This window comes from Giraffa tippelskirchi, chromosome 5 (genome assembly GCF_054371585.1).
Source record: "Giraffa tippelskirchi isolate mGirTip1 chromosome 5, T2T-mGirTip1v1.2.pri, whole genome shotgun sequence".
NCBI classification, from domain to species: Eukaryota; Metazoa; Chordata; class Mammalia; order Artiodactyla; family Giraffidae; genus Giraffa; species Giraffa tippelskirchi.
Window position 1 is genome coordinate 40829806 of NC_137279.1, and position 21398 is coordinate 40851203.

The 21398-nt window shown below is 40.2% G+C and overlaps 1 protein-coding gene across 3 annotated transcripts in view; it reads right to left on the reverse strand.

Annotated features, from left to right (window-relative positions):
* Nucleotides 1-751: 751 nt before the first annotated feature.
* The window catches only part of PRRX1 (paired related homeobox 1), a 72710-nt gene continuing 52063 nt past the window's right edge, over nucleotides 752-21398 (reverse strand). The window contains exons 2-5 of one of the 3 annotated variants that reach the window (XM_081489525.1): nucleotides 16050-16225; nucleotides 10834-11015; nucleotides 7007-7078; nucleotides 752-1008 (exon numbers count right to left, since the gene is read on the reverse strand). In XM_081489525.1, the coding sequence (XP_081345651.1) occupies nucleotides 7024-7078; nucleotides 10834-11015; nucleotides 16050-16225 (413 nt within the window). In that variant the 3' untranslated portion in view covers nucleotides 752-1008; nucleotides 7007-7023. Of the gene's footprint in view, nucleotides 1009-3342; nucleotides 6505-7006; nucleotides 7079-10833; nucleotides 11016-16049; nucleotides 16226-21398 lie in introns of those variants that run through there. The other 2 variants (XM_081489526.1, XM_081489524.1) reach the window with 2 other exon arrangements.

Here is a 21398-nt window from a genome sequence, read left to right on the forward strand (position 1 = left end):
TGTTTGTTTTCCTAGAGAAATGTCTCTTCCTCTCTCAAGTGAAAAATATGTCTTCTGTCAAATAAGCCTATGTTAGCAAATTACTCAAGAAACAACAAATATCTTTAACTTAAGATGGCTGTTTGCTTGGGTAGGGGTGAGGGGTAGCGGTGAGGTGATATTATCCTCTATTGCTTAGAGCTTAAATCTAGAGCTTAGAGCTTAAAATTAGCCAGACATAGCCAATCACATTGGATTAGACAGGCCAGTGACCAGATGTTGTATGCAATTGCTTTTTTTTTTCCCCATAGTAGCTGATGGAATAACCTTACCATGACCAACAGAGATGGAGACAATGAGCAAGGGAATTATGTCTGGCACAAATTCTTCAGAAAGACTTTGGCTTTTCAGAAGTTCCTAGAGCTTCTGTTCGGAGAACTGGGAAGAAGGATGGGGTAAGGCACTGAGGTTCAAACAGGTCAATGAGGAGACTATAGGCAATTATTCTGAATATATATATACATATATGGTTTCTTTGGCTGCTGTCGATTCTTTTAAAACCCATACAATCATGGGGGTGGGTGGGCTGAACTTAACTGAAGAATCTCAGAGTATATTAAGCAAAGCATATGAATAGAAGGAAAAACAAAATTAACACACACAGAAACAAGTGGTGGTGGTATCCCAGAGGGAGGAGGAACATTTGTTAACTAATTTTCATTTTGCTCCTCTCCTGCTTTTTTCTGCCATGGTCCCAATAGTTTAGTTCTGGTTTTTTTGTTTGTTTGTTTTTATTTTATTTTTTTCCAGCAGATGTAGAAATGACAGAGCAGGATAGGTGTCTTATGGTTTTTGATTTCTTCTTAGGCCTGTTTAATTTTTTTTTTTCCTCAGTTGACTGTTGGCACCTGGTTCCTCTGTAAACTATATTCCTTGGCCTTCAGTCTCAGGTTGGCAATGCTGTTGGCCATGTTGATGCCCTGTGCAGGGTTATTGTTGGCACATGTGGCAGAATAAGTAGCCATGGCGCTGTAGGGACAAAGGAGAGAGCAGGGAGAATAACAGGCATTAGTTTCATGAAGTCGCAAGTCGTGCCCCAGATGGGTGCAACTCTCAGGATGGGGGCAGGCAGGTTGGACTACATGACCTCTGAGGTCCCTTACAGCCCCAGGTTTTCATTAGTCTAAGGCCCTTAGTGTGTTGAAGGTCCTTAGTGGCAAGTGTTTTGAAGGGCAGGGGAAAGCAGTGGAGAGTGGAACAAGGTGAGGGGGAAAGTATTTTCTGTGTTGGATACAGTGAGTAATGATTTATTTCTGGGGTGAGAGAAGAAAGTTGCTTATGGTGGATAGCAGGTGTTTCATCAGCTGACCAGTTAAAACAGTATTTGATCTTGTCCTGCCTATATCATTAGTTTCTGGGAGCGAGGAGGAAGAGAAGGAGGCATTTGGAAAAAGAAACTAAAGGGCATTTTGCCTTCCTCACTCTAGGTAGCTGACTTGAATTCTAACACATTTTAACGCATTTTAGATAATCACCGAATACCATATTAAATAGTTTCCTTGAAGAACCAGTTAAACAACCTAAGATGACTTCTCTGGCTTTCTTGATCCATTGGTTGATGGTACCAAGTATTGCAGAATCAAGAAGTTTCCATCCCTATTGGCCTTGATTTTATAACTTTTACTCAAAAGTACTTGAGCAGCTTACACTGCATGCCACATCCATTATTTTGGAAATGTTTAAATAAATATCCTATATAAACTAGCAAATGATCCAGTTTCAGTATTCCTGACCTCAGAGGTAATTGTTTCTGACTGTTCTTATTGCGGAGAAAAACCCAAAGTCAGAGACTGTAATTAAGACCTAGGAATACCACTGGGCTGCTGCTGCTAAGTCACTTCAGTCGTGTCCGACTCTGTGCGACCCCACAGACAGCAGCCCACCAGGCTTCCCCATCCCTGGGATTCTCCAGGCAAGAACACTGGAGTGGGTTGCCATTTCCTTCTCCAATTCATGAAAGGGAAAAGTAAAAGTGAAGTCGCTCAGTCGTGTCCGACCCTTAGCGAACCCATGGACTGCAGCCTACCAGGCTCCTCTGTCCATAGGATTTTCCAGGCAAGAGTACTGGAGTGGGTTGCCATTTCCTTCTCCAATACCACTGGGCAGAAATTTGTAATTGGTGGCTTTCTGTTAATTGCATCCAAGAATTTCTTTAAAAGGAAAAGTAAAGATTTCTTAGACTAGGATGCAAGTTATCTATTACTTGATACTAAATAGCTATAAAGGAACAACTCATTTTAATTAAATGAACATATTTCTAGTTGTTTCTAAGATTAGCAAAATACCTTTCAACTGAGGGTTGGAATGAGATAGACTTATAAATGGAATGACATGTGCTCTTCTGGTGCCTGCATTCCTGTGCAATTTTGTCAGCCACACAGGAGTTTGTGGTTCTGGGGATCAGGTGTCAGACCAGAAAGAGAAAAAACTAAAGGTACTCTACAAATGAGGAGACTATATCATTAATACTTATTTGGGACACCATGCAGTCAAGACTTCGAGTCAAGAATTATAGTCAAGACTCACAATAGCCTGTTTCAGCTCAGTTACTAGCAATTAACCCAGGGAAACTGGGTTAAAAATTATAATTATGTCTTACTATAAATATACATCCTTAATTTAAGACCCTTATAACACTGGTATGTGTGTGAGTGTTTGTATGGGTGTCCTACTGCAGGAGGAAGACGCAGAAGGGTTCCAAAATAATGCTACACTCTTTCATTTTTGAAAATGAAAACTCTTACTCCTTTCTGGGTACCTGATCTTAACTGTCTACACAAAGTTAGGTTCATCTATAGCACCCTGTATTTTTCCTTTTAGCACTTATTTTAATTCCTCAACTATAAGCTCCATAGATGAGACACCACATCTGCCTTGTTCACCACTGTGCCTCCAGGTAGAGCTAACACCATATCTAGCATGTATTTGGCATTCAAGAAAGTATTTAGTGAATAGATAAGTAACTGAGAAATATCTAGGTACTGTATGATTAAACTGATTACTGCTCAGTATCAGTGACCTCTGTCACCCTGCTGTGAGTAATGACTTCTAAAAGTATTTTACCAAGAGACTTTTATTTTAAGGAACCAGTCCTTCCCATTAATTTTACTATCTTACTAGAAAGAGAAAAATCAGAAGGGATATAACAAAAGCAGGGGCTGATGATTGCATATTCTTAATCCACCACAGATAGCTTTTAACAGTAACCAAAAAATGAATAAATATTGGTGCAGGTTAGATTTACAGAATAGACTATTACTTCAACCACTATCTACCAAAAGACAACAGCTGAAAAACAGTCTCAATTCAGTAGGTTTTAATTAGGAGTGAAAAAAAAATAATCAGAACAACCTGTTAAAATGGGACAAGTTTTTTTTTGTTACAATATACCAAGAAGTTTCACTTTTTTTCAAAATCCATATACATATTATCATTTAAGTTCTGTATGAATTACATGCTTCCATTCAAGACCGTATCAGAAAGAAATGCAAATCCATAAATCACATACTCAAGAAATTTCTAGGATATACTGAAATCTAAGATTTCAAAGAAACAAAAAAATCTAAGTATCTAAGAAAAGAGACAACTAGATTTGGAAAATGAACCTAAGTTGTAGATTATGAAATCAACGAAATCAGCCTTTCTTAGCCAGATTTCTGTGAGAGAATTAAGTCCTAAAGATGATACATGGTACCAGTTTAAATGGATAGGAGATAAGTTGGGATTTTGAGTTATCTGTTTTTTGTTAAATACTGAGAATAAAATTGAATGGCTTCTGAAAACAGGAAGCTAAAATTTCACGAGAGAGAAAAAAGAGAAAAAGTTCTCTGATGGCAACCTGGAAATATGGCAAACATGGAACATTGTGCTTTTAAGTATTTGACTCAATTTCCTGAGACATCCTTTGAGATTCTGGACAAGGAAAGTGTCATTTAATAGAGATTCTCTCTTTCTTTTGATAATCAAGGGTGTGGTCCATTTTCCTTAGTTGACAAAGGGAATTAGAACTGTGGGGGATTAATTTGCTGAAGTTGCTGTTACTGTTTTCTAGAAATGTCTACTGTACTTGTGATTTCAGTTTTGTCTATTATATAACCATTTTGCTGTAAACTTCATAATTTACTAGTGTCATCTGGTTTTCTAGTCTGAAGACTTAGTATGGTAACACATTTCTTGGAAATATTGAGACTCTCCCTCTAATGCAGGCCAAATGTTAATATTCCAAATGAGATGAAAGTTGATCCACTTCCCATCTCAAACCCAAATTAGTGAAATTAGAGTTGTGTTTTGCCTGGGAGACTAGATTTTCACTGAGACACCTTTCCTTAAACAGCAGGCTGTGTTTGCAGAGTTGAAAACAGCACTCTTGTCTAATTGTATAGACAGTTCTTTTAGAAAGACACCACTGTGTTTTGAGACCATGGTAATGCCTTAGTCGTAGCTCTCAAGTTAGAAGGTTATCAGAATAAAAAAGCAGTTGCTATTAATAAATGAGTTTTGCAATATCCTAGATGCTTGATAAGTGATAAGATTTTCACTTGATAAATGTTTAGGAAAGTTATAAACTTTCAAAAATTGGTCTAACATTTCAGCATTGCATAGCCTTAGGAAGTAAGATAAAGAAACAGAGACCGTCTTAATTCACAGCCTCTAAATAAATGCTTAGAATACATAACTCTATAGGCAGAGACCTCAGTGATATTTTGTGTATATACTAAAGAAAATGAGTCTGTTTTCCCTCCAGTAGTTTGACATGAGTCTAGTCTCTCAACCTAAATTAAAAGCGCCATTTAGGCAAGTAGGGACTAGTCCTTTGACATACCAGTGCCAAGCAAGACATGTTACTGTCAGAAAAGACAAAATTAATCTAAAAGCAGCTTAGTCATGCTTTTAAAAGGCCTTAGAAATATGATGGAGAGGACCCACTTCCAAAAGTAACAACAGATGCAAGAAAGCCTTGAGTGGCTGCCAATCTGAAAGATTGTTCATGACCACCTGTTTTCCATGTCATCAAAACTTTTGAAGCTCTGTGTTAGGAAAATAAAGAGAACTCTGAAATGTTTTCTCACAAGACAGAAACCAATGAGGTTAATAAGCTGTTTTCAACCAAATTTGGGGGGGCCATTCAGACCATGGCCTTTCTAAACAGGATTAAGCTTCCTGGGCTAAAAAGATGAGCTTAAAACTAATTAATTTATTAAGCACATGATAACACTAAGAGCTTGCTTACTGACACCTAGAGATCTTGCCTGTTGATCTTACCTTCTGCCTATTCCTCTAACAGGATGGAGACATGAGATGAGTACTAAGACTGGGCTTATAGCATTTGGTCAAAGCAACATTTCTATTTGATTTTTAAGAATGTAAAGTTCTTTGTGTCTGTGACCAAGAAATCACACTGATGAATAAAAGGCATTGAGGAATCAGAGATGAAAAAGAAATACTTGTATCCCATCTGTTGATTCAGCAAATCTGCTCTGGAACTTGCACAGAGCTGACACATTTAAGTAAGCTTGAAATTTTTCCATCTCCTTATTTGGAGATTCCTAACAGATGGAGCTCAGCCATAGACAGCAGAATGCTAAACACCAGCAGGATTAGAGTTCTGTTTTCACAGAGGGACAAATCATTTTTGATAATTTCAACCTACCTTGAAAGGTTGTCCTGAGGAATCATATGTTAAAGTGGCTGTCAAACACCAAAGGAAGTATGGAAAATACTATGCATGGTATGGAAGCCAGGAAACTCACCAACATCTGCCCTTCTGCTTTCTAGTCACCCAGAATGCAGATCCCACCAATCACAAAACAATTAAGGAGAGCTGAGGGTGGCGGTGGATAATACCTGACTCAGTTTTCAACTCTTTGTGTTCTACTTGATTCTTCCAGACAAATGATAACAAACTATGGAAGCATCCACCCCAAGGACAGATCTGTCAGCCCAAGAAGGCTGTGTGTCTTTCTGAGATCCTAGAGATTCTCAGATTTTTCCAAAGGCTATAGAGCTTGAGGTTTTTGTGAGTCTGTTTGTGATGTGTAAAGGTTGGAGATCATCTCCTGGGTTTGTTCTGTTGTCAGTGCAAGAACAACAGAGGTATACTTGCTTCCATCTAATAAAATTCAATATGAGTTTTCCTAGGGGAATTTAAACTTTTAAAGAGAGACCCGATAAATCCTTTGGGAAGTTATCTTTTGTAATTTAAGTAATCATTTCCAACTTCTGTTTTTAAAACTCAGAAGTTGATCTCTTTGAATGTGCATTTAACTCTTAAAGTGGACACATTTGGACCATATTTCATTACTAAGACTTCAGTTTGCACCGCATGTTCAGTGATCCTTCTGCCATTGTAAACACTTTTCCTCTAAAAATGTTTTATATATGAAGTCTTGCATCTTTCTGCTGCCTCAGTGATTTTTGTTTTTCTTTTTGAAATGCACGTTGCTTAACCATAGGTTCCAAACGCCCCTGTGTGATATATAATAGGGAAATTCTTACTAGCTCAGTCTTAGATACAAGGCACATAAGAGATTCATGACTCAACTGGCCTAAAGAGCAATAAGAGCCAGGACAAGAACATAGTTCTTCTAACCTTTGTCCTATATCCTCTAAAGCCTCACTTTTCAAAGCATGTACCAAGCGTCAACAGCCTGGGCATCACATGGGAGCACGTTAGATGTAGAATTCCCAGGTCTTGCCCTAGACTTACTGAATCTGAGTCTGCGCTGTAACATGATCTCAGGTGATTCATATGCCCAGTAATCCCTGAAGAGTCCTTCTTTAGTCTATTAGACTACCCTGAACTCTATGGACGTATTTTTCATGCCGCTCTGGTTTCCAATAGTATTTCCCACTGGAAGACCTCACTGCTTTCATTTCTAGGACTGTAAGCCCTGCTTTCTTGAACATACTTAATTCCCACTTACACCGTTCCCCCAACATCCACCCTCTTCCCCCTCTGACAAGTTACCTTTTCAGTGTCTTCCGTTAGAATCCGTTATGAAGGCCCTCGTGTAAACAACATCTTGGGAGGGAGGAGGATCTATTTTTGAAAGTGTGAAAGGGAGAAATGAGCCAAATGCGTTCAGCAGATGTCAGGCAGCACTGTGACCACGATCAAATGCGGGCAGGAGGAGGAGAAGGTTGGGGGAGGGAAATCGTGGATAAGGATCACTGGCCTCTCTTTCAGTTGTCATTAGTTTCCTTTGAAGCCCAGCCCTCCCTCTGGAAATGGCGCTCCAGACCGGTACTGCAGAGCCAGACCATTCTCTATCTATCTTTCACAGGGAAGAGTGTCCCTGAGGAAAGGTTTCTTGACTACTTCATTCAAAACAACGGTCAAAAGTCCAGGACTTGGTAGATCACTGCTGCCCAAGAGACAAAGCTGTACAAGACAAGGAGTCTTAGTAACTCTGGTGCTTGTGTGTGCTTTCATTTGCCTAAGGAAAACAGTTCTGAGCAAAGCAGTGAGTATGTGCGCCAAAGACAAGCTTCTTTCAATTGGCTTTGGGTAGACACAGAAGATGCCTGTCAGGACAGTAGTGTCCAGTTAGGGACTACTTTGCTACTCTGGGTGACTCAGTTGCCTGCCTGACATCATCACCTCTAATATCCTCGAGGTAATGAAGGAGGTCAGGACATGCTATAAATAGAGGGAACCATATGTCTCGGTTTTGCCAGGGACAATCCCAGTTTATGCCTGTTGTCCTTGTGTCATTATTAATAGCACCCCCCTTTTACTCTCACAAGTGTCCCAGTTTGGATGATTAATTATACAACCACCACTCTGGAAATAAAAGACACCCAGGGGGGCAAAAAAAACGTGTTGGCTGTTTCCCATGTCATAATTCTGACCATACGCAAGCTATTTGCTTTGAGACTTGGTTTCCTCCTCTCTTCTTCCAGGGGAGAGCTGCAGAAGTCAGCAAACTGTCCTCTCTGGCAAAATTGTCTACTCACAGTCCCTGGGTTGCATGTCTCACTCATGCCAGGAAATGCCCACACACCCCAGAACATGGACCTCAGTGGCAGGAATGCTTCCCGCATCTGAGACAAATCCTGAATCAAACAGGCATGTTTATATAGTTTTCCAGTCTTACTCTTTTTACTGTTTTCAATAGAGTAAGATTTAATGTGAATGAAAGTAGGGTTATATGGCTTAATACATTAGACAGAAACAGGGATCATGAGCCCTGGCTCTAACTGCGTGCTGAAGCCTTAAATTCGGGCAAGTGTTCAGTCTCTTCTTTGGAACCAGATCAAGGACAAAGCTGCCACACAGGAGCATCCAAGGATTAACCAAGAGAAATGCCTTTTAATGAATGTCACATGTGAGATAACTAATTTGACATAATAGTACCAACAGAAATAGCGAGTTAATTTTCCATAACACAAAAGATCTATCATTTCCTTTGCTTTTCATCACTTGGTTTTCTTTTATATTTCCTTAACAACACTTATATTTCCTACCAAGCTTCAAAATGTGAGATCATAATGAGTATTTTGGCTTTAAACACAGCAGAAATATCTTTAAGGAACAAAATAATTTTTTGCCACTTTTCAAAATTAATCAAGATATAAACACTTCAGTCAACACTGGGTCAAAAACATAATTATTGATTAAATTACTGTTTAAACCATCATTTTTCTACTTAAATCTGGAGATTAATTTATTCTTCATACAGAATATGAACAGTCAGATTCTATGAAATTTTTAATTATTTTTTACAAACTCTGTGTCTAAGAGAGAAAAGATATAAAAGTATACCATGAATTGAATAAGAAGTAACTAGGTTATATGATTTTAAGTGAAAGGAGCAGAATACAAAATAGTATTTACACTATGTCTATACTATATAAAATACTGAACTCTAATTGCAAAAATAAACACTAGTTATCTCAAGATGGTGGAATTATGAGTGTTTTTTTGAAGTGTATCTAGTATTTCTACACAATCTTTCAAATTAAAATATAACACTTCCCCAAAAAGCATACATAAATTGCATGTTAATGATTTCAGTTAGATGCCCATATACAAAGTATGTATAATGCAGGCATGGGATTTGAACTTCAGCTGAGGTCCAGGTAATCTAGTCCAATATTAAGGTTTTCATCCCCACTATGCAGTATACTGCCCTCCGTCTCTCACTGGTAAGGACCACATGACAGCCATCTGGGTTATTACAGCTGGTAAAAAAAAGTTCCTTACTAGGATCTAGGAATAAATAAAAAGGAGCTAAACTTCCTGGTTGTGATCAAATTCAAACCAGAGACTTCAAGCTCTGATCCACATCCATTTCCCAAACCATTTAATGAATCTATGAGCTTTCAATACTTATCAAAAAAAAAAAAAAAAACCCCACCAAAGCAATCTTTCACTTATTTAAAAAGTTAAAGAATATGTGATTTTATAATGATATGCAAAATATGTTTTTAGTAAATCCTTTGGGAGAGGAGTCTAAATTTTAAAAAGGACACACAAATAGGACTAATCTTTTGAAATCAGCAAAGCATACTATATCTAAGAGTAATAGAAATTTCCAATTTCCTAAGCATAGACCAAAGCAATTAAGGCTAATTTCATAATGAGGAATTTAAAAGAAATTTCCAAATGCATTTATGGCATTTCTTTCAAGGAACTGATTTCAAACAGAAAGAATATTTAGATAAGGTTTTTGCTTTAATTAGGGAGATCGAATTTGAAACCATCTGCATTTCACTAATGTTGCATTTCACATCAGGAACTCAGCATCAACTGGGAGATAATCTCTTACACTTAGTTTAAAACCTCTCTTTAAACTCTTAATTAACCTTAACAATAAAAAGGGAAACAGAAGCATAGTAAGTGGTTTGTAAATACTTCTTCCTCTGCTGCAATTGGCCAGAGAAACAGAGCCTTGATCTGGTTTCTAAGAGTACTCAGGCTTAGGTTCAGATAGACACTTCAGACTGATGACAATGCATTGGGCACATGTGTTTCAGCTTCCCACTGGCATTAGTCTGTCTTTTTCTGAACAGCATAATCAATGAAAGTTAAAAGCTTTTCCAAGCAATTGAAATAATATTATGTTATTTGCTTCCTTAATATTTTTCACCTTTTAAATATAAAAATTTAGTGAAAATTATACACTGCTTTCATATATTTTTTTTTAAACCCACACAAACTAACCCCCAAACAACTTCAAATAAGTCAACAAGAACTAGCAATAGAATAGGAAAGCATCTTGGATCATAAGACATTCCCACCTATTAATAAAGAACTATGGCCATGAGAGTGATCTGAATGATCTTGGATTTTTTTCCCTTCTCTCTCTGTCTCTCTCCTTCTTTTTCCCCTTCCTTACTTCTTTTCATTCCACATCAGTTTTATTGTGAAGTTTGCTTTTGGTCCTACACTTAGAGCCTTATGTGTTAAATTCCTGCTTGAGCATAATCCAACCAATCTATCCAATTTGGAAATGGAATAAAGTTTTGTTCCAGAATGATTGCAAGAGGGACTCTGGGCATAGCTTAACAATCTTTTCTTTTAGATTCTTCCCCATCTGTGAAACCTTTGCAAGAGTTCCTGAGTCCAAGAGGAGACTGCTGTTGGCCTGCCCCTCTCTCTTCTGCCCCAGACCCTGCTCCTGGGGCAACTAGTGATCTCCTGTGAAAATCTGGGGATGTCAGCAAGTTGAATGTCTCTGAAGAGGTTAACCCAGTAAGAAATGTCAGCCAGCTGCACAAGCAGCTTTGAATGTGACCAACTGCTGAGAAATGTGTGGAGGTGGAGCAAGGGAGAGTGGGCCAGTCATTCACCTGTACGGAGAGGCCGTCCCCCAGGAGAGATAATCAGTGGGTCTTGGAGCAGGACGAGGTACGATGGGCTGCTCCACAGCAGTCACGTCTCCTGAGTAGGATTTGAGGAGGGAAGCATTTTTATTGGCCAGCATGGCTCTCTCATTCCTGCGGAATTTGGCTCTTCGGTTCTGAAACCACACCTGGAAGATTGTCGGAAGGAGAGAAGGGCATGAGGAGGGAGAGGAAAAACAAAGGAGAGGTTCCATGAATAAACTCCTGGTTGATTTTTACCATATAACACCTTCCCAAGGAAGATATAGGCTAAGCATGGAATTCTTCCTAGAACAACAGAAAACATGCCATAATCCTTCCCCAGTGGGCCATGTTCCAGGGCTATTAAGAACAAAGAATAAGAGGTGCTTCCAATGATCAAGCCACCAGATATGGGATACATGATGAACCCATTTGACAGCAAATTGTGGATTACAATTCCTCTCGGAATTGTAATAAAAAAGAAAAATCTCATCCAGACTTCTGCCACAGGTATAATGACATTTTTAAAGTTTTTTCAAAGTTCTTCAAAGGGCAGAAACATCATCTGCTTTTATGATACTTATTGGCTATTTAAAGAAAATCTCCCATCTTCCCAAAAGTAGACCCTGTGTTAAGGATTTCAGAAGCAAATAGTTTATCTGGGAGGTGCAAGGAATAACCACAGAAGAGGGAGGAAGTAACAGAAGAAAAGCAACCTCTAACTGGTGTCCTACTGAACCAACTCTGTCTGTGGAAGCTTAGTCCTTGAGGGACCTGAAGGATAACACAGGGCACACACCTCCCACTGGAGGGGTGAGAGAGTTGTGGATTCGTACATTGGCTCCTGTCAATCACTGATTATTAATGTTCCAACACTTCTGGCATGTTTCCTGAAGTTCTAGAAAGAAACTTGTGCAACAGAAATTCAGATACTGAAAGCTGGAAGCTGGTTGGAGTATATTTAATTGCAGGCTTCCAAGGAAATGGGCAGCACTGATAGCACTGATGACAGCTAATAAAACTCTACCACTTATTAAGTGCTACTAGGGCTAGGAATTTATACGAACAGGTTACCTACATTTTTAATAGTTATGACAATTCCACAATTAGGTGTTATGATTTCTATTTCAGAGTTGAGAAAACCGTTTCAATGAGATGAAGGACTCGAAGTTCACAGAAGTAATAAATGGCTGAGTTTTTTAGCTCAAGGACATCTGACTCATGATCTTACAAGTCTTCTGTACTGCTGTGGAATATTATTCCTTCATTTACTCATTCACAAAGTCTTTGTGGAGACTGCATTCTAGATCCTGGCCTAAATACTGGGGATGGAGAAATGAGACTTACTCTCTGCTCATAAGCAGCTCACAATCTACTAAAAGAAGATAGACATGTAAATTTGAAAGACAGCAATACAAGAATTTTAGGTACAGTTAAGGAAAGGCATGACAAGGTGTGGGAGAAAGAAATCCTATGGTGCAGAGTGGGACAATTTCACAGCGCTAGCCGGCAACATTCACATAGAATACCATGTGATTGGTGCCCCATGGAAGGCCAGGGTGCAGATCAGTAGAGGAAGAATCTTTTCTGGCTTCAGCTCTTTTGTTTCTAAGGTGTCCTTCACATTCCTATTAGAGTTATCATTTTAAATGCAAGTATAATTGTATTAGTGCTTCTCTTCAGCTTTCTATCATCCACTGACTCTGTCACCCACAGAATAAAATCAAAATGTTTTATTAAACATATCAGAGATAATATCTTATCTTAATTCTAGAACAAAGACTGTTCAAGAATTAGCTCATTGTCCATCGATTCAGCCACAGTCTGTATCACTTGGCCCTCATGCACTGGTGCTTCATCATTTCAGATCTTACTCTGAGGTTAAGACTCCCAATGTATTTGGCTATTTTCCCACCTATATGTACTCACACTGAATGTTCTCTCTGTCTGCAGTATTCTCCCCTTTTATCCAGGTGCCAAAGACATGTTTTTTTAAGATTTAACTTGAACATCACCTTCTTTGTGAAATGTTAGAGTGGAAGGAACGTGACTTTAAAATCTAACAGAGTTAAAGATAAGTACTGGCTCCATGACTTAAAGGTTTGTCCTTGGATAGTTATATATGTCTCTGATCCTTTGTCTCACAATCAAATAAAGATGATAATACCAACTCACAGGTTGTTGTGAGACTTGGCATAGAATGGCTACTCAATGTTCATATATTCTCTTTTTTCCCCAGGCAGATTTAATCATTCCTTCCTCTGATCTATCACTAGTTCTTGAACATTCCTTTAACGTAGGAATCATCTTATGTTCCGATAATAGTATGATCTGCACATTTGTCTTCTCTGCTCCCAGTCTGGAACATCTTTGAGGAAAGAGCCAGTGTATTATTTATCCCCAGCAAACCAAAACCAGTTCCAAGAGAATAACAGATGCTTGATAAATATTTGAGAGGAAAAAAAGACAGGGAAAAAATGAGATTGCAAAGATGATAAGATATGGATTCCATCCAAGAGAACTTCACAGCCTAGTTGGGAAAGTTGGCCTGCGTACAACTCAATATAATACATGTCACGTTGTGATAAAGGCCATAAACATAAAGAAGGCCAGATTCAGAGACAGTGGTTCAGACTGGCAAAGGGTAAGTCTTCACAGAGGAAGAATAAAGTCACAAAGGGAGAATTCTGTCCTGCTCACATGGGAAATGTTCACAATTCTAAAAGACTTTAGAACACAGTAGGATGGAAAAGGAAGAAGATAAAATAGTTTCAACATATAAGAAGTCATTTGCTTGTTGTGATGGGACCAGTTTAGCTCCCTAATCCAAAACTGCTCGTTCACCTTTTTTTGTTAATTCCCAGCATTGCCCTGTTCAGGTTCCCTTATTTAAAATTCAGATCTCCATGGCAAAAGTGGTACTTTCAGGCATTGTGAGTTATTGACCTAAAATTATTTATTATGCCACTGTAGGCCAAGCCTGGGGCATAAAAAAAATATGGGTTTTGAAGGAGAGAGGAAAGGATTTAAGAGTAGAAACAGGGAGCGTGTTTGGAGAACTGTGGTGAGCAGCATGCGGGAAGAGGATGTGGGAAGGCAGACCTCAGAGTTGTGCTTTGGACAGCGGGATGGAGAGAGCAGAACTGAGTTTGTGCCTGTGGACCACTCTCATCTGAGCCCTGAGAGACTCCCACACAGTAACATCAGCATCCTCACATCTGCCTTCTCCTAACCTGTCCTCGGGGGTACCGCAGTGCCCAGGCAACTTACGCCTTTTGTCCAAGACATTTTTTTTCTCCTGGGGAGGACTTCTAGGTGAAAGCCCCATTTCACAGGGACAGTGCCTGCACACTTTCTTCAGGCTGAGGCAACCTCTCAGACCCTCTCCCTCAACTCAACAAATATTTCTCACGGTATGCTGCTGCTGCTAAGCCGTTCTGCATACAGTCCCTAGCCTCCACACCCTTCCACACCCTAGCCCAAGTCCCCCATCAAGAGAGTTTTCGTTTGCAGAAAGAAATCCTTCAAGCCCAGGGCCTACCCCGGTTGCTCAGGGATGAAGATTCCACCTACCAAAGTGGGAGACACAGGTTTGATCTATGGTCCAGGAAGATCCTACATGCTGCAGAGCAACTAAGCCCATGCACCACAACTATTGAGACTGTGTCTAGAGCCCATGCTCCCCAAGTAGAAAAGCCACCGCAATGAAAAACCCATGCACTGCTATGAAGAGTAGGCCCCACTCTCTGCAACTAGAGAAAAACCCGCACAGCAACCCGCACAGAGAAGACCCAGCAGAACCAAAAGTAAATAAATTTTTTTAAAAAAGTATTTTTCAAAAAGAAATTCTTCAATCTCAGACTGAACACAGATTTACAAACAATAATTTATTAGGGAACACAAGCCTACCTCTAGCAATATGGAAGATAATCAAATCTGGACTCTGAGCAGAGATAGCAAAGCACTGCTTGAAAAAGCATGTAGCCAGAGGACTTGTCATTTATGTATTTATTTAAAACCTACTGAAGGCAATGGCACCCCACTCCAGTACTCTTGCCTGGAAAATCCCATGGATGGAGGAGCCTGGTAGGCTGCCGTCCATGGGGTCGCTAAGAATCGGACACGACTGAGCGACTTCACTTTCACTTTTCACTTTCATGCATTGGAGAAGGAAACGGCAAACCACTCCAGTGTTCCTGCCTGGAGAATTCCAGGGATGGCGGAGCCTGCTGGGCTGCCATCTATGGGGTCGCACAGAGTCGGACACGACTGAGGTGACTTAGCAGTAGCAGTAGCAGTAGTAATGCTTAAAAACATGAACTCTAGATCTGCATATGTGTCTTCAAATTCTAGTTCAGCCCCTTCCTAGCTGTGTCACGTTATACACAATTCTTTAACCTCTGAGTCTCAGTTTCCGTATCTGTCAGATGAATAATATTATCCACCTCACTGAATAGGGGTGAGGATTAGACAGATTAGTTATGTAACTAAGGACACTGGTTGGCATATAAGGGCTCAACTCATATTAGTTATTATTACCATCATTATTATTCCTAATCACAGATTGTATTATTTCTAGATGCCTGGCTTACAGTTGATGAGTCATGACATTAATATTTGAAAGAATTACTATTCTCTCTTCACCTTGTTTTACATGTACTTACCCTTCTTCACTTCACAGAAACACAAAATCACCTACTTAAATGTGCTCTTAATGCAGTTTCTAAGTTCAAGGTCTTGGGTGTGTTCATTCCCCACTGCCATCCATGTCCATCACTATATAAATATGTTTCTTGAAGATCTGGACATTCCCAAACTCTGGGGAGGAAAACTGAGGTGGAGGACAGAGAGTTCATCTCTTTGACCACCCGACTGCTCAAGTTGAAAGCTGGGGAAAGGTGGTGGGGAAGGTGCAGAGACAAATGCTCTGATGGACAATGTTTATAACATGAATCTGGAAGGGTGGGAAACAATGAGAGGAGTGAGACCGCTAGCAAGCCATATTCTGCCCTACTGAAAGGCCTTCACTTTGATTTTTAAAAAATATGCTTCTGCCAAAAGAAACACAATCAGAAACTGATTCTGTCCTCATGCTGCCCATTTATCATCCTTCTTACTATCAGCTCTGGTCTGAAACCTACAAGTGGTGTTTTTCAATAGTCTTCAGAGATGTGCTTTGAGGCGGGGAGTACTCTGGGTACCTGAACTCTGGCCTCAGTGAGGTTCACCCGGCGGGCGAGGTCTTCTCGCACAAAAGCATCTGGGTAGTGTGTCCGCTCAAAGACACGCTCCAAAGCCTGCAGCTGACTGCTGTTGAAGGTTGTCCTGTTCCTCCGCTGCTTTCTCTTCTTCTTTTCCTCTGAGTTCAGTTGATCATCTGGAATACAAGAAATTGATGATAAAGGAGCTAAAGTCACGTCAGAGGTCTGGTTTATACTTCCTCACTGTATATCTATAGCAAAACTGTTTCCTTGGCTCCCATGCTCATCAAAGTGCTAGGGCCAAATGCCCCTTTCCGGGTGCAAATATGGGTTTTGGTGCCATCAAGTTCATACGCCAAGAACCCACAGAAGTTTTGATGTTTGTTTGTTGCTTCTAAATCTTCAACCAGACCTGAACTGTCAGAGAGACCTTTTCATACGCTCCTTGAAGCCTGTTTTGTCAAAGAGGGCTAAAGAAATATTTTACTCCTCTCTATATTCTCTGGACATCTCCAGAGATGGGGAAAGGAGAATAGATTGCTTTGGACCTCATTTGTCTTAGGTAATACTATGTTCATTCACACAGTTTCATAAACAAGGAGCCGAATAATTCCCTGGTTATGTCACCTCAACAAACCCACATCAACACAAATGCAGTTATAGAGGAAAAGCCGTATTCAAACACATTAGAAGGATTTCTGTTTTTCCCATGCATCTTCCTGGAAAAAGCAAATAATTCCTCACTGTGTTTGTTCAGGTCTCCATGCTGTTGCTGAGTTAGGCATCAAGGGCATCAGCTTAGATCAGGGCTAGTGCTATAACACCGACCTACCCCAGCTGACGCTGACCTGGAACTCACTAAGAACTCAAGAGCAGTCCTGAAAGACCTCTGAACCAGTTTCACCCCAAATTTGAGCTCTAGGGCTTTGAGGTCTTAGGAACCTTTGGAGAATCATGTCCTCAAGTTTTTAGCCATCAAGATTCCTCCTTGATTTTCTCGGAGTTGCCCCATAGGCACTGTGGCCATCCAGCCTGCCCAGGGCTGTAAGAGAGTAGTGTGCTCCTGTCCTGCTGCCCTCCCTCAGCCCAGCAGGAATGATGGACGTGTGGAGCTGAGAGGGATACCAGCTGTGCTAACATCACTGTCTTAGCCCTCACGTTCACACCCAAGGCACCGCAGAGCCCCTGCAGTACTCAGGGATTTACAGCTTGAGTTGCTCAGACCCAAGTCACATGCTCGGCCTGATGAACCAGACTGCGCTTCCAATCGCTTTCCCCACTCATCTCGAAAGAAAATATGAGGAGTGAGAGTGAGGATGGAGGGAAAAAAGAGCATGGCCACTTGTTCCACAGTCAATGGAAGTAGCTCTCAAGTCGCCTTTTTTCAACATGTACATTCTCCTGAGGGCTTCCCAGGTGGCACAGTGATAAAGAACCCACCTACCAATATAGGAGACATGGGTTCTATCCCTGGGTTGGGAAGACCTCCTGAAGAAGGAAATGGCAACCCACTCCAGTATTCCTGTCTGGGAAATTCCATGGACAGAGGAGCCTGGAGGGCTAGAGTCCACGGGGTCACAAAGACTCAGACATGACTGAGCCACTGAACAACAGCAACAGAAGTCTCCTGACCCTCTGTAACTATGAACACACAAAACACTCCAGAAAACTACTAGCGTGAATCCTGATGTCCCAGGAGGAATGATCCACACCTGAGCTATAGTATTATTACTGCAGACTGGGGGCATGTTCCAGAGTTGGGTGCGGATTCAAAGTGCAGCTTAAATCTAGAAACTCCCAGCCCAGATCTCTCAGTGCCTACCTGAGGCCTCCAAGACTTCTGATGAGAGACCACCTTCTTCACGAGTGCTGCTTCACCAGGGATGCCCTTGGAGCTCAGAACAGAGACTGCTCATTCCCTCCTGAGAGGTAAAGCACCCGTATACAGTAAGTGCTTGCTGAATTTGTGTCCAGGGAAAATGTGAAACTTTCCCTGTCTTGAGGAAACTGTTTCTGTAGGAAAAAAACCATATGCTCTCAACCCCATCCCCCCATTCAGCGTCTAAGAAGCTGCTGACATTCATTCTTTCATCTTTATGGTTGTCTTCAGAATTGACCACCTCTCTGGCTCTTTCCATTGTGGTGCGTCAACCAGGAGCCCTGCTTCGAAGGCACTTCTGTGACACTCTCAATAAGAAAGAAGGTCAGATCAGTGGCATCTTGAGAATGAAGCCAATTTGATTATCATGACTTCTGGGAGTTACTGAACAACAACAGCAACAACAATCAAAGCCTGGAATATTTCAACAACACCCTTGATTTTACCACCATTTAGCTATCAGAAAAATTACTTTACAATAATGTCAACACTACAATTCAAACACCTAGGATCAAATATTTCTTCGTTGTTGCCTTGCATTTGTATTCTCCTTCATGTTTGAATATATAGAGGCATTCCTGTTGCTCCCATTCTCTTTCCAAATCTTTTTGTTTACAGTTCTACATGTCTTACGCTTCCGGTTTCTCTTTCTCTCTCGGTCATTCATGCCTTTATGACGGCACCACACATGCATTTCATGTTCCTGTTAAACAGAAGTCTGAAAAAATCTTTAACTTCCATACCAACCCCGGACTGAGACCAATTAGACAGACCCTGGGCCATTTTAATCATATAAAGGAAATTCCTTATTAATCCAATCCCATGATTTGCTTTCTTTCTTCAGAGGAGCTGCTTTCACAGGTATAACTACAAATTCTAAATCCTTTATGCTGTTTGGTAAGCCCATTTCTTCTTGTACTGCCAAACTGTGATGGAGAACAAGAAGGTTTTATGTTTTGTTCTTAGTGCTACAACCTGCTACATAATCTCTTAGCAGTTCTTTGAAATCTTCCACTGTTCACTCAAATTCCACTGACTGTCCACCATAAACCACTGACTCCCCTGACGTGGGGGTAAGGGAAATGGAGAATTATAGTTTATGACAGAGAATAAATAGCTATGATGACCTGAAAGGATTCCAGCAGAAGTTTCCCAGTGAATGTCCTTGTTGTTTTTAACAAATGAAAACACCAGTCCAGATCATGTTGAAGGTGAGAAGACACACAAATGACAGGGGTCCAAGGAGTGTGGCTCTGGTAAACATCCTTCAGAGCACAAGTGTAATATAATAGGAAGAGACAGTGAGGGAGCAGCAGACACAGCTCAAGCTGCAGCCCTTGGGCTTATCTGTCTTTGCTCACTAATCACGAACTATGAGCTCCCTGTTTTCCCACAGGAACACAGAACAGGATCCAGTACAGTCGCATCAGCGGCGTGAAAGGAAATGTGAACATAATAGAGCACATTTACAAATGTGAGACATTTGAAACACCTGCGATAAAGACTTAGAATATAAACTCTGGTTGAATATGGGGGGGAGAAACTAGTGTATTTTTATTATTGCTGGAATATTATTTTTCTCGTAAAAACAGCTACTATAAAAGGTCAGTTTAGAAGGATGCTGTTCAAGGATACTGACAGCCAACTGGACATCAGGAAATGGCTAATTCTTTGGAATTCTGGTGGCTTCCCTGGTGGCTTATATGGTAAAGAGTCTGCCTGCAGTGTGGGAGACTCGGGTTCAATCCCTGGGTCGGGAAGATCCCCTGGAGAAGGAAATGGCAACCCACTCCAGTATTCTTGCCTGGAAAATCCCATGGACAGAGGAACCTGGTAGGCTACAGTCCATGTGTCAGACATGACTGAGCAACTTCACTAACTTGGAATTCTGGAATGGGTAGGATTCACCAAACTGCAGAATAACCACAGGGTGGTTGTTGTTGTTGAGTTGCTCAGTCGTGTCCAACTCTTTCACGACCCCATGTACTATAGCCCACGAGGCTCCTCTGTCCATACGTTTTCACAGGCAAGAATGCTGGAATGGGTTACCATTTCCTTCGCCAGGGGATCTTCCCGACCCTGGGATCAAACTTATGTCTCCTGCATTGGCAGACGGATTCTCTACCACTGGGCCACCAGGGGACATGGATACATATTTATCAAAATTATGTTTCAAATCCAAGGTGTTTACAGATTTTATGGAAGATTATGTTATGATTGAGCAAATTTCAAGAATGTAGTTATTGTCATGCTTTCTAACAAAAACAAGCAAAAAAAAAATAAGATCACTTGTTTATCTTATTAACAAGTGAATTTTCACTTGATTCATGAGTCATAAAATATTGGCTCCACATAAAACCAGAGAAATTATGTAATTCAACCCTCTTATTTTATAGACAAGGTCAGTGAGGCCTAGAAGAATGAAGTGATTTGCCTCAAATCACAATACAAGCTGAAACTTAGCCAGAGCTAGAAGCCAGGACTTTTTCTTTTTTAATTTAAGTATAATTGATTTACAATGTTGTATTATTTTCAGGTATACCACAAAGTGATTCAGATATATATATCCATATATATATATATATGAATTTTCTCTATATATATTATTTTATATATAGTATGTATTTTATATATTTTATATATACAATATATATTGTATTATATATACAATATTGTATATGTGTGATATATAATATTTTATATATTACATAGTAACATATATGCAATATATATAGTATATGTACAATGTGTATAAAAGAATATATATATAATTTTTTAGATTCTTTTCTTTTTAGGTTATTACGAAATATGAGTATCGTTTCCTGTGCTGTACAGTGAGTCCTTGTAGGTTATCCATTCTATACATAGTAGTGTTGAAGCCAGGACTTCTATTTCCACCTTACTTTTAAGTGCAAATGACAACAGATGCCCCATGCAGGAGTGAGACAATTAAGTCAGAGATAAGTTAAAAAACACTGCTGCTGCTGCTAAGTCGCTTCAGTTGTGTCCAACTCTGTGCGACCCCATAGATGCCAGCCCACCAGGCTCCCCCATCCCTGGGATTCTCCAGGCAAGAATACTGGAGTGGGTACCCCGGGAAAGCTCTGTATGGGAAAAAGATTTATCCGTACTAGCCATATACAGAGGATCTCAGGAGGGGGGTCCATGTGTTCTGCGTGTTATTTCTGCCAGAAAAGCCATTAAAAAAAATGCAACAATTCTCATCTAGGACCGCTACGTTGATCGAGATGTTCTTGGATTTCCCTTTCCAAAGGCTTCTGTAAGTCCTTGCTTCACCAATTAAGTACGTGCAGGGTTACTTTCACACAGTAGTAAAGCCTCATCTTCTATCTTCTCCCCACATTCATATTAGCATTTCTCTTTCTTTCCTTTTAGGACACAGTGCAAAATCTGTCTCCTATGACACACTTTAATTCTACTTTCTCTATAAAATTTGCTGATACCTCCAA